Source organism: Sinocyclocheilus rhinocerous, unplaced genomic scaffold (assembly GCF_001515625.1).
Source record: "Sinocyclocheilus rhinocerous isolate Xijiao unplaced genomic scaffold, SAMN03320098_v1.1 scaffold818, whole genome shotgun sequence".
NCBI lineage: Eukaryota > Metazoa > Chordata > Actinopteri > Cypriniformes > Cyprinidae > Sinocyclocheilus > Sinocyclocheilus rhinocerous.
In genome coordinates, this window is record NW_015664989.1 from 276,860 (window position 1) to 291,296 (window position 14,437).

Genomic DNA, 14,437 nt, shown 5'->3' on the forward strand with positions numbered 1-14,437 from the left:
CGCACTTGAATGGGTTAAATGCAGAGCACTAATTCCAAGTATGGGTCACCATACTTTGCCACACGTCACGTCACTTTTATTTTTTATTTTTTTAATATATTATTAATACATGCGGTTCACATGGTTATTTCATGTATGTTATATTTGCAGCAGCAATATTTCTTACATGCTCACAGCAGCATGTTGTGGATGTATTGGCAGTAGCAAGTCTTGGTACTTGCTCTGCCACAGCAGCAGCGTAGCAGATCTATTCCGCCAAGACCAAATACATTAACATTGTCATGTACATTACCATGCCAATCCCTCCGAGAGTTGTCATGACAGAACTATAGTTATCGTAATCAATTATTAATTAAATTTTTTTTTTAAATAGTCAATTTTTATTACTGAATTAATACATCATAGAAGCACCATTTAGTACTAAATGAGTTGAGAACAATATATTCAGCATGTTTTTAAATCGTGTCAAAACGTTGCAAAACTCATTTGACTCCATTATTTATTATTCATCCAAGGGTTCCTCTTCATCTGAGATTCCTCATCTACGACTCCTTGGAGTCCATCATCTCTCTTATGTGACTCATATATCTGGCACACCTATTTGAGGCGCGTCTCATGAATTCTCAACCCTGCAAATCGGAATGCACCTCCTCTTTCTTTCTCTTTCTGGTGTCTGTCTTCCACAGAAGGTGAAGCGATGCAGAACCCCCGTGCAGGCTGGATGGAGGCCCCGTTAGACTTGCCTGCCTTTGCAGGACTTTCATAAACAGGGGGGAATGAAACGTAATCCCAGGCCTCGTGCATTCAACCGGACTGACTGCTTCAAAGTTTTGTTTGTGTTTTTCCTTTTTTCGGCTCTTTGAGCGTCTCCCTACCCCTAGTGCCTTTGAAACCCAAGCTCACCCCCACCTGTAACGGGACAGGCACCATGTTTTCATAATCGTATGTTTAAAATGGCATCTTTATTTCCTGAGCCCTATTTCCGGAGGAATTGTTCACAAACAATGAGAAGGAGGAGGATTTGCTTGACTTGCGGTGCGGCTGTGACTATAAAGAGAGTTGAGGGTTCAACAACAAATTTATCTCGCTTTGAAAGAAATACTGATGCAAGGCCAATTATTGTGGATAAGTGTGTAGCAGTGTTTTATACAAGGTTCTTTTGTGGGCAAATTCAAGATAATCTCTTCCTCTGATTTTTTTTTTATTGGGGTGGTTTGAAAGGCTACTTATGTTTGGTTATGATAAACACATCCTATAAACCACGATCAAAGAAAGAGATGTTTTGTATCACATTGTAACAACCCAGACTCAACTCAATCTGTATCTTTGTTGTAAATTCACAGACTTGAAATTTGAACAGCAGATTTTTCTTTCCTCTATGTTTTCATAAGACACTATTTTTCATTCTCTCTCTCCTTTGAACCATGACTGCCATTACAACAAAGCCTGTTTTTCATCTTGAAGAAAACAGTGTTGGGCACGTATAAGGGAATGTGCGGCTTCAACTCCACTCCAGCTGCTCTTCTAAGGGCTTGATCCACCTTATTTTGCCATGCATGTCACTTGGATGGGTCATGGTGCCAGTGGTCACATGACTATTCAGACTAAGCGGAGTACAAGAAAAACCTGCTTAGTTTCTACTTTGGTTTAGAACAGGGTTTCCCAAACAGGGTTTGAGAGGAAACTGCAGAAAACCATGAATATGTGAATGTGTTGTTAAATGATTGAAATATCAACTTCTCACGGAGTACTAACAGGGGTAAATTTTACACCTAAGGGGTTTGGCAGACAAAAACTCCTCATTTCGATTACACACGGTTCCCCCGTGAAATAACAGCTATATACCGTAATGGCAGACTTCTGGAAGTAAAACCTCCATTCAAAATCTCCATAGAGAAATTGATTTTTTTGTGATAACATTTCAACCCCAGAACTAGCATGAGCTGGAAAAATGTAAAGTGATTGTGTGTGCTTCTGTTTAAGCCAACCGAATTTCAAAAATACAGTAAAATAATTGTTTAAATGCCAAATTCTTTAAAGTAGTATACTGTCAAACTAAGTATGGGACAGGGAATGTTAAAGCATAAAAAGAAACAAAACAAACAAACAAACAAACAAACAGACAAACTAAAAAATGCTGCCTCCCTCTGACAAGAAATCATATTAAAAAGATTGATTCCATCAAATCCAGTAAGGTTTTATGGAATGAGAAGTTCATTCATTCTCTTACAAATCCTTTATCTTTTTTAGTATTGAAATACATTTTGCTTTGATTGATTTGTTGTAATGTATATAATTTGATTTAAGACCTACAGTACAACCCTTTATTGAAAAATATTTTGAAATACCAAGAAAATTAATGGAAAAACACTTCCTGAAACCATCTGTCTTTTCCTTCTCAAGCTCTCAGCAATCCCTTGGCCATAATTCACACATAGCATGCTTAGTTATAAGATGGACATTCAGTCTTTGCTATTATTTTACAAAAATTTGGAAGCAGTACCGTAAAAAAAAATCATATATCAGTCAAACCGGTAAATCAAATTTGTCAGAAGAGTAACTGAGACTTAAGATATTACTGAAGTGTCACACAAATCTAATCTGGGAGATACCTGCTGCTGAGAACTAGAACACAGCTACGTTCTTTGAGACGAGTGTTTGAGGATGAGACACAGATTTCTCATTTAAACTGATGAAACCAGATACATGCCTTCTGGATCTTTGAATTTCATTCAATATTTAATAAGTTCTTTCAGATGGACTCTTATGAAGGATGCTATCAGATCTGTTTTCTTTCATTTATCCTCAAGACAGCTGTGGAATCTGACACTTCCGTCATGATTAATGGATGGAGAACACAGATTACAGTGCAAGTGGTGGCTCACTGACTACACAGCTCAGAAAGCAGTTTATTTTAAAAACAGTCATCTGATTTACTTTGAAATAATGCACAAAAATACATATTTTAATATTGAAGTCCTGGCTTCAATTTAACCAGTGATGGCAAAGCTGATTTTTTTTTTTTTTTAAACTAGGTTCCTTTTTTTTTTTTAGGAATGTATATAATTTGATTTAAGACCTACAGTACAACCCTTTATTGAAAAATATTTTGAAATACCAAGAAAATTAATGGAAAAACACTTCCTGAAACCATCTGTCTTTTCCTTCTCAAGCTCTCAGCAATCCCTTGGCCATAATTCACACATAGCATGCTTAGTTATAAGATGGACATTCAGTCTTTGCTATTATTTTACAAAAATTTGGAAGCAGTACCGTAAAAAAAAATCATATATCAGTCAAACCGGTAAATCAAATTTGTCAGAAGAGTAACTGAGACTTAAGATATTACTGAAGTGTCACACAAATCTAATCTGGGAGATACCTGCTGCTGAGAACTAGAACACAGCTACGTTCTTTGAGACGGGTGTTTGAGGATGAGACACAGATTTCTCATTTAAACTGATGAAACCAGATACATGCCTTCTGGATCTTTGAATTTCATTCAATATTTAATAAGTTCTTTCAGATGGACTCTTATGAAGGATGCTATCAGATCTGTTTTCTTTCATTTATCCTCAAGACAGCTGTGGAATCTGACACTTCCGTCATGATTAATGGATGGAGAACACAGATTACAGTGCAAGTGGTGGCTCACTGACTACACAGCTCAGAAAGCAGTTTATTTTAAAAACAGTCATCTGATTTACTTTGAAATAATGCACAAAAATACATATTTTAATATTGAAGTCCTGGCTTCAATTTAACCAGTGATGGCAAAGCTGATTTTTTTTTTTTTTGAAACTAGGTTCCTTTTTTTTTTTCAGGAATCTTGGATGAATAGAAATTTCGAAAGAACAACATTTATTTGAAATAGAAATCTTTTGTAACATTATAAATGTCTTTACTTTAACTTGACCAATTTTATGTATTGTTGATGAATAAAAAAATTATAAAAAAAAAAAAAAATCATACCTACCCTAAATCTTTAAAACATATCTTTTATTCTTTAAAACAATCATCAATGTTGGGCATGTCGCGAATGTGAATTTGAAAGATTAACAATGCTTCCAGTGGCTTTCAAAGTTTTTCTGTTCAGAATGTTCACCAAAGAAAAAGCAAAAAATACCAGGAATAATCATTGTTTTTTTCTTCTTGGAAAGACAATTTTCAGCTTCTGGAATTTACTGGAAAACAGCAATAGATTGGCACTTAAGTAGGGCGGCCTTGATAACTCCACCTTGGAAATTTTCAACTTTTTTCCCCTCCCGAGATGCAGGTATATGATGCCACATGAAAATGCCATCAGCGACATAAAAAATGATTCTCTACTGATAAAATACACCTGCAAAATAAATGCCAGCACTGCCATCTTGTTTATTCTTATGCCTTTTATTTGAATCAGTGTTAATTTTGACAGCAAATTTTGATTTAGTTTTAGTCATAGTCTTTTGACTAAAATGCCATTTAGTTTTAGTCATATTTTAGTCATCTGAATTGTTTTTAGTTTTAGTCTAGTTTTAGTCGACTAAATATCATAAGATTTTACTGCTAAAGTTTTTCAGTCAAGAGCAGTGAGTGATTTTCTGTCTTTCATTTGTTGCTTGATTAACATCAATGACTCGGACAGCAACTAAATTAAGCTGCTGTCCCTTTAAAACCAAATACACAGCTGCAATGGATGCAATGTATTGATACACGTTCTCCCTACTGTTTACGTTCACTTAAGACGTAATCAAATGTGTTTAAGTGAATACTCGTCAAAACGGACAATTCGAAATCATTTTGTGTGTAATTCTCCGTTCATGCGTTTCAGTAGAGTAGGGCCTCTTGAAGTCCAGAGGGAAACCCTGCGTAGAGATCAGTAGATATCTCAAGCTCAAGTTTTCCTGCACAGCGATCATTACCAGATGTTGGCTGAACAGCAGCTTCTAGGGCCCGAGCAAACTCCACAAATCGCTATAAATCACCAGGCACTTCCCAACAGCTTCCTACATGTCTCAATTCCACAATCATGTCGGCACTGTCATTTCAAACGGACGGTAAATCTAATCTCGATCATTTTGTTTTTCTTGCGATAGTCAGTTTATGCAGGTGAGGGCCAACAATCACAACAATCGGGCACAGAGAACTGAAACAAAATATGAAATCTGTTCTTTCAATCGTTCTTTTCCCTTTCCATCACTCCTTGCTTCCGCTGGACACTCTGAGAGCCACCTTTCTTCTCATTATCTCTGCCAATGACGCATCTGGTGCAATAATAGAAATGTTAGCAAAAAAAAGCTAATAAATAAGGAGAGGAGATGGCAGTGAATGAGTAGGAGTAGGCATCCAGGGAGTAAAAAGCAACATAGCAGACCCAGCGGACTGGGAACATGCTTTGAGTCTGTAAGAAGAGAGAGCAGCTTAAAGCCAGAGCGGCCCATGATAAATGGACAGTAATGTCTTTCCCATCTGGGTTGAGGAAGGGCAAAGCCACTAATGAGTCCTATCAACAGGTCTCCTGTCCTCACAGGGACATTTGATCACAGAGCCACACAGGACAGAAAAAAAAAAAGAGCCCAGATAACAGATGACTGGACCTGATGTTAGGATACCAGGGCTGAGATGAAGATAACGGTTAGATTTGGAATAGCAACACAATGCTCTTTGTGATTACATTTGGTCTGTAACCCATCTAGCACCACACGTGCTGCGGACATGAATGATACCTCAAATCAAATGTCTTTAAAATGATTGTAAACCTTAATAACTGCATAGTAAAATAATTTAAAGGGGTTATATGATGCGATTTCAAGTTTTCCTTTCTCTTTGGAGTGCTACAAGCTCTTGGTGCATAAAGAAGATCTGTAAAGTTGCAAAGACTAAAGTCTCAAATCCAAAGAGATATTCTTTATAAAAGTTAAGAGTCAACCACGCCTACCTAAAACGGCTCATTCTAACACGCCCCAACATACCTACGTCACTATGTGAACAAAAATTAAAATAAGAAAAATATGCAATATGAAAATAATTGAAGACAAAATGTGTTTTACTGAGAAAAAACAAGATTTGGTTTTTAAAAAGCCTTTTTCCAAAAGGTACATCTGAAAAAGGGGGGGTCGTCTTATAATCAGGGTCGTCTTATATTCGGGCCAATACGGTACTTAGTAAGACAATTGACAGACGAAAGAAAACAAGATCAGAAAAGTTGCTACTGGATTTAACCACATGAGCACTGTGACTCAACATGTAACCACTACACCACAGCTCCAACTCCAAAAGTTTAAGATTTGACACTACATGGAAATGTGTACACATGGGAGGATCCAATCTTAGATCTGTCTTAATTTAACATGCTTTGCGTACACATGCCACTTGAGTGTTTTTAAGGTTTAGATCCATTAACTAACAGAACAGGATCTGGAAGTGGAGGATACATTAGTGGTTTCAGAAATTGCCTTGTGAGTTGTTGTTGAAGTAAAAAAGGAGACAATGGAAAGCAAGCCAAGCGAAAAAAATAAAATAAATAGGAAAAAAATATCGGCAATGCTTTTTTTTTTTTTTGTCCTTTGGCTTCTGTGTAGAAACATGCTCTGGTGCCATGAAATATAAAAACATGGAAAGGAAAACTGTGAAAATATTTATACAAATGAAACACAGTATGAGACAGATTAATTGGCAGGGTAAAAAGGCAGCCGTAATAAGAAAAATGTGTCAATATTCATCACTGAATCCAAGCGTGCAAATATAAAATACAAAAAAGTTCAGATGGTCTGGACTAATTATTATAACCACATCTTGAGAAATGAATACATCGCTTAAAATCCCCACATTTAAAGTTACTCCACAGAAGGAAACAAGAATGTACTTAACTGTGTAGATCGCTTTATTTTACTAAATGGAACACCATATAAAGAGCATAACGCAGATGTTATGACATCCTATAAAAGGATTCCACTAGGGGAATTATCTTTAAAAGCCAAAGCAAATCATGTACGAATATAAAAATGTTTTATTCTAAATACAATACCAGCCCAGAGAAATCAGTAAAACATTTTGGTGTCGACCTTTCTTAGAATCATGACAAAGACTTTTTCGATATTTTATTATCTGTATTCGCACACTATAAAAGAAAATCTAGGCTTTCCAAAACACTACAAAACAACGTAGCTAACACCTATCAAACTACACCTCGGCCTCCACTGGCACGGCTTGAATTACGTTGAAGGTGGGATGTGCCAGCAGAAAGATTAACAAACAAGTCCAAGTTCAAGGGCCCTGACTAAACAGCATGGTGGAGACGGTTGCGGTGCATCAAAGCCGTCCTGGCACATCTTGGGCGTCCCAGCACAGTGGGTGCAGCTGCTCAACTGAGGTCATCTTGGCAGCTGCCACTGCCGCCCCCCTCCCTACCCGCCCAAAGTTCAGGGGTTCGCTTATTGCCTTCAGCTGCAAAGCAACTTCTCATTCATGCTTAATTATGAGAAGACTTTTTATACACGCTTGTTTTCTTATTCTCATATTGCCTGCTTCAATTCTCCTCGCATGTTTCATGATGTTTACTCTTGATTTTCAGCTAGAGTGGGGAGGGAATGGGTAGATTTCATGCAGTATATTTATTTATTATTTATTTTCCTTGAATATTCTAAAACAGCTACAATTTCATGAAAACTCCATTAACCTACTCAGTAAAGAATTTAGCATTTGCAGTGAAACTGAGTGTGAATTTGACATTTCTCAACTCTTTATTTTATTTTTTTATGCTGTCCCATTGTGCTGTCCGAAATTGTGAGGCAGACTCTGATTTGTTTATTATTGGTATTGGTATGGTATTGGTCATCTTGCAGTGAGACTGAGTGTGCATTCTGAATTAAAAAAAAATTTTTTTTATATATTTATATATATATATATATATACATGGTATTAAATATGTCACATAAAGAGAGTGACAATATCCAAAACATGGATATGTGCTTGGTTGCATTTTCCATTAAATCATATGAATGCACAAAGTGGATTTTACTTTCATTGACAAGCCAGACAAAGAATTACTGTAGAAGAGAAAAGTTTGTTTGCATTGTCATTTTGTTGTGCAGTAGTGAAAAGGCTGATTTAGAATCAGCTTTACTTTGTTTTTATATATCAGTCAGATATTAAATCTGAGATTATAAATGAGCACGCACACTTTGACAAACATTATACATTGTCCTTCAACAGGAAATACAATAATTAACAGGGCAAAGAAAAATGATTTTCTACTCCCCAGTTATGAGTAGGGAGACTGGGATACACACGCTTCAACAGAAAGAAACAGGTTTACCGTATGCAGCCGCCACACTAACAGATGCACATGCAGGGGTCAGGATCACTAATGACCCACTGTATGCTACAAAACAAACAGTCCATTCACCGCTGGGGATGTTCTCAATTCCTCTAATTTAGCTCCATTGTCTTGCATTACATAGGGCTCATCTGAGAGGCAAATAAAAGGATCATTAACTTAGACCAGCTAATATAAAACTCGCCCTGAAATAGGCACTCCACCAGGGCCTCCATTTAGACTTGGCATTGCTTTAGATGGATGCTTTTGCAGTCCCAAATTACCCCACTGGTTAACATTATCATCCTTGAAGTTTAAGGTGACTACACGCACAAGGCAGATGTTGAACACTGCTGGGCATTTAGAAGTTATGGCGGTGGCTTGCCGTTTTGTCGGTGTACCATCTCTGATGAATGTACGTGGTGAGATCACAAGACTGGCCCAGAGCCCCTCCTCATGCAAGTAGACGGATCACTATTTGGAACGTGGCCAAATTAGGCCCTGATTAACTTGGCGAGTGGCCAGCGCGCTCATTCAGCCCTCTAAACTTTACACACAGTAGAACAAAGGTCCAAGTACTGGACGGCAGGTCTGAGAAAAGGCCATCGAAATCCCAAAATGTTCACAGAGTTGTGGATTAAGTATTTTAAGGATCCTTCTGCTCATTTTGATTTGGCCATTTCTGGTTGGCTCAAGTCAACAAAAGAAGTTGCTGTTCATGGCTACAGATGTCAAATTTTATTTAAAAATGAGGCTGTGAGTGATAGTATAGTCTATTTAATATTTTTACAAAAAGAAACCAACATATTTTAGGCCGTTTCTGGTTGTTTGTAGGTTTTGTGCACTGTCAATGCTTTGACCAAGGATGCTACAAAACAATATATTAAAAATAATTTAGTTTAGGAGACAATAAGTCTTATTTACATAAAAGCATGAACACCCTCAGCTGTAATAACAGTATACTGGTGAAAAACATTTGGAAGACGCTCCAGTGCATATTTGTGCTTGTGCTCTTGTTTCTATTTACAACATGTTTTTGCAGAGTTAAGCAATGTAGCCATTCACATACATACTGTGTTGATTTTTTGTACACAATGGCCAATCAAAGGCATCAGAGGCCGGAGTTTTTGTCCAGTGCTGAGTAGGCTTGCCGCGATAGACGGTGCTGACGGTGATACCGGTGTCAAGCCGCAACACCGGTTACGTCACTTGCCCACCGCGTCACCGACCCCCACCGTCGTTTAGATTTTTTGTAGTAATAAAAATAATTTAGTTCAGTAAAAGAACAGACACTACAATTAAAAACTGAACGCGGCTGCTCAATGCAGCGTGCCAAACGACAGTCGCATCACAGATCAGATTTCATTTCTCCAGTGAGGAGAGTGAGTTGAGCTGACTGATAAGAAGAGTGAGGTGAGACAGACAAGACAATCGCGGATGATTTAGTTTCGAAACGAGATGCAAAAGCGCCTGGTTTTCATTTTGAAAAGCCTGTTGAGTTTTGCCGTTTATCTAAGGTGATTTTGAAAGTTTTTTTAAACATTTGTTTCTTATTTAATTGGTTCCACATTACAGTGATACCGGTATTATCTGTGTTGTCACACGTCGATTAACCGGTGGGAAAATTTCCTCACCGTCACAACCCTAGTGCTGAGTGAATAAAAAGGGAGTGCTCATTTGTGTGCTTTCTAGGCTACATAAATTCCATTTTTAATTTGTATAAAACTTTTGGTTTCGTGCTTAGAGGACCAATGGTCACGTACACACTGCAAAGCTTCCACCCTCAGTGGTTTGATACTGGAACCGGACCTGATGTAGATACGTGTATTTACAGCTGGCTAATGAAAGGTCTGTAATCTGGGTCAGTATAAAAGGTGTTTATTGTGTTTGAACTAGTTTTGCACACTTAGCATTGCTTGAGGATCTTGCCGTGCATTTTTAAAGAGCAACATATGCTTGCTGAGAGTGACGAAGGGCTGTAAAGGTTGTGCGAAAAGCCCATATATGGAGAGCTTTTGGCAGGTTTTATGCATGTTACTAAGTTTAAGCATGTGGTCACTCATTTAGAATACTCTCAGTAACATTAGAACAAGGTTAAGAACATGTATTGTGAACTAGGCAGAAGTTCTCCAAGCAATTATTAGTGTACGCGACTCACTGTAGTCAAAATAAACTGCTATCTTGAGAGGTTTTGTATAACTTACCAATGACGATGAGGGTGTAGTTAATGTTGACGCTGCCAAAACCATTGGTGGCTTTACAAATGAATGTCCCAGCATCCTCTGTCTCCACCTCTTTGATACGGAGAGCTTGCTGAAGGACCTTGAAGCGCATCCAACCACTGTGGATGTTTCGTCCGTCTTTGGTCCACATGATGAGGGGTGGTGGATCGCCCTCTACAGGACACTGAAGTTTCATGGTGCGTCCAATTCTGACCGTCTGACGGTGAGCTACCTTCTCTGCTACACGTGGAGGACCTACAGAGAACAAGATGATGATAATAATTGTCATTATAGAGCGCTGTCTGAAAATACATGAAAATGCTGTTTTTCTACACATGGTCAATTGATTTTGACCATGGTAAACTGGTAGTTTGATTTGACTACCAGTGTCCAGCTCCAGCAGCTCAATTCTTTATATATATATATATATTTCTGTCATGACAACTCTCGGAGGGATTGGCATGGTAATGAACATGACAATGTTAATGTATTTGATCTTGGCAGAATAGATCTGCTACGCTGCGGCAGAGCAAGTACCGAGACTTGCTACTGCCAATACATACATAACATGCTGCTGTGAGCATGTAAGAAATATTGCTGCTGCAAATATAACATACATGAAATAACCCCCCATATAGCATACATGAATCACCTTGTAGCAGATCTATACAGGTGGAGCTGGGGAAGTTGGAGTGTTTCTGAAGCAAGCTGCAACTGCTACGGCAAGCACTAATCATATATATTTGAATGTTGAGCAGCGAGCTCATTGGCTACCGATACAGGAGAGAACCAATCAGCTGTGCCATGTGATAATGATGTCATTAGTTCAGATTGAGTTAGACCTATCGGACTGCGCCATCTAGAGTTTCATGCCAGAACTCTGTATATATATTTCATTAAATTTTCAGAAATCAGAATTCACCCTCACTTCATCAGTAGGTACAATGTACAGACAAAACTTGGGCCCTTTTGGCATGAAGAAAGGACATAAATGTCAAAAAGAGGATCATTTAACACAAAATCAAAAGTTCATTGTCAGATTGTGTTCACATGAACCCAAACCTTTCTTTTTTTGATTCAAGTGGTTCTTCATTGCGCACCTTCAGACACACTATACTCTAAACAAACCAACCGAACTTAAGGGTAAATGCACATCAAAACCTCTTGTGTGAAAATGTAGTAAGATTACCCACACTTATGCTCGATAAGATTTGAAAGTGACCATGAAATCAAAATGGACAATTCCTCCTCATCCTGTCATTCACATGAAATGATCGAAAAAATAGCAAACAACAGCACTTTCTACAATCAAGTGTCACTCTACTTTCTTCTTGTTCAAGAAGCCATTTCAAAATAGGGAAAAAAGTCTCATACAAAAGTTTCATACTTGCATTAAGCTTTTCTATTCTAAAAATCCTCTTTTCCATCCTGTGCTGGAGTCTTGTATGCTGGCTGTTGCACTGAAGTAAAACGAAAGCTTCAGTGCATTCAACTGAATCATTTGCTTTTCAAGAGATGAGACGAAGCTTTCAAGAGTCTTGGCCTGGCTGAGCAGAGCGAGGCTTCCCCCTGCCCACGCACAGCCCTGCTTGCTCTCGTTAAAAGACCCAATGCAGGAAATTGATAGTGTCACTGTTTATGTCTGTGGGGAAATTGTAACCGCAGTCCCCTGTCAGCCAGCCATGTTTTGCTGGCATACTCTGCTACTGGACTGCATTGTTTGTATGCTCCTCAGTTGGTGGCTCCTCCGAGGTTAAAAAGGTCAGTGTCTGCAAATACTGTCCGTGCTCGTTCCTCTCAAGGCTGTGTGAGTCACTCTAATAGCTGTTTACGTAAGGCTAATGCCAGATTGGATTCATTTAGCTGCCACAAAGCAGGGCTTAAGAAGATCTTGTGGTGAAAAATTTGAGAAACAGATTTCCACATGCAGTCATACGCATGAAGGATATTACACTTTAGATCTTTTTCCCCCCAAAAAAAAACAAAACACCATGCCCGTAATTGCAGCCATCACTCGGATAAATGAAGAGGAAAGGCTGTTTTATCTCATTGTCAGACGTCCGTCCAACACTTAATCATTTCCAAATCCATCTCAACAAATTAAATCCTCAATCTGATGAAAGAGATCCTCTGAATGACAGAGGATGAGTTTGAAAAAACCATTAGGACGTCGTCTGAAGCCATACGTCAGGTTAATATGAGGATCAAAATTAGCAGGTATTGTGTAGACGTGGTATAACCGAAAGTTGTTTAAGGTTGCAACTTGCCGCAATAGTAACGCAAGTGATCACTGATGTGCAACTGGTGTATATATCTGCTATTTTATAATGGCCTCAAATATGGCTGAGATAATCGTATTTACAATGTATTACTGTTTTAAGTATTTTTTACTCAACTGTTACAAAACGTAAAGTTTTTGTAATGATGCACATCTATTTGTGATGAATAATGTTTTTGTATGCATTCAACTTGACTAGTTTATTCCTTAGATTGGCACGGTGGCACAGTGTGTAGCACTGTTGCATCACAGCAAGAAAGTCCCTGGTTGCATGAGTCCAAAAACTGTTGCTTGAGTTAGTGTCCTCTCTGTGCTGGGTTGTGTCAGGAAGGGCATCTGGTGTAAAACCTTTACCAAAATAATGTGCATAAAGAGAGAGTCCACAGATTGCAACAAGCAACTAACACAATTAAAATAATTGTCTTTCAGGATTCCAGATGTTTTAAGAATGTATTGTTTTTACTCTTTGTAACCAATTTATATTACTTTTCCAGGTCTAGAAATCAAAAACAAAGTTTTAAAATTAATCTTCACCATATATCCTGGCTTTTCAAGACCACGTAAACCCTGTTTCGCCAAAGACAAAAACAGTTGAGGTGATTGATTAAAATACTACATATCCTGCTCTATTTCTACTATTATTATAATTTATCTTATTTTAAACCTTATTTTAAATCATTTTAGACATCCTGAGGCCTCAAGTGCATGTTAGGTGGATTGGATAGTTGAGAATTCAGGGGCAACCCTCTACATTGCGAGTAAATCACTCGCATATGTGACTAAATCTTCACTCTGGGCGACTAAATGATGTCTAATATTAGCCAATGGCTAATAAATTCTCAGATTTTACTCACCTGTGTGTGAGTTGGAGGATAAGTATAAGTTTAGCCAGTGCCGATCCTCCCTATATGCAAAGTACGCAAGCTGCGTAGGGCCCCCGAAACACCAGGAGGCCCCCTTGCTCTCAAAGATGAATTAATTTTAGTTTAGTTTTTGATCGTCGCTTTGTTTCACACACTCAGAGAGAGAGAGAGAGAGAGAGAGAGAGAGAGAATTGATGCGCTACATGTAAACTATATTCTTTGTTGTATTTTCCTGTCAAATTAACAGCGTTCCTTTGGAATTCTTCAGCTTTTAAGAACTGCCGGTTTCTCCGGTAGTGGGCGGAACTAATGCGCAAACGACAATCTCATTGGCTGGCACTCACCTATTATCGTCCCTGTTTTGATTTCAGCAAATCAGTTCAAACCAAAGTTTTTTTTTTAGATAATGTAATCTTGTTAAAATTGATTTCATAAAATTGGTATCGAAAAAAGTATCGTTCAGGAACCGGTATCGAAGTCAAGGTATCGGTATCGGTATCGAAAATTTTTGAACGATACCCAGCCCTACTTACAGGCTGTGAGTCAGAAGCGCCAGACTGTACATGCAAAGTTGGAACTGCCCCACTTTATAGAAACAGCCTTTCTGCCACAGACGCATTAGGCTACTGGTTCAGGAAACAGTCCTCATCCTCCTAAAATGACGTGCTTATCAGAGGCACGGAGGCTGCATTAGATGAACTGTGACAGAGGGACCAAACAGCAAAGCTTTATTTCCACCAGAGAAATGCCTGTCGATAGTGTGGGACCATTTTGG

At 38.3% G+C, this 14,437-nt stretch overlaps 1 protein-coding gene across 2 annotated transcripts in view; it reads right to left on the minus strand.

Moving 5' to 3' along the window:
- The window catches only part of fgfrl1a (fibroblast growth factor receptor like 1a), a 70,796-nt gene that overhangs the window by 28,653 nt on the left and 27,706 nt on the right, over positions 1–14,437 (minus strand). For both annotated transcript variants that reach the window (XM_016541429.1, XM_016541430.1), the window contains exon 3: positions 10,504–10,776. In XM_016541429.1, the coding sequence (XP_016396915.1) occupies positions 10,504–10,776 (273 nt within the window). The remainder of the gene's footprint in view (positions 1–10,503; positions 10,777–14,437) is intronic.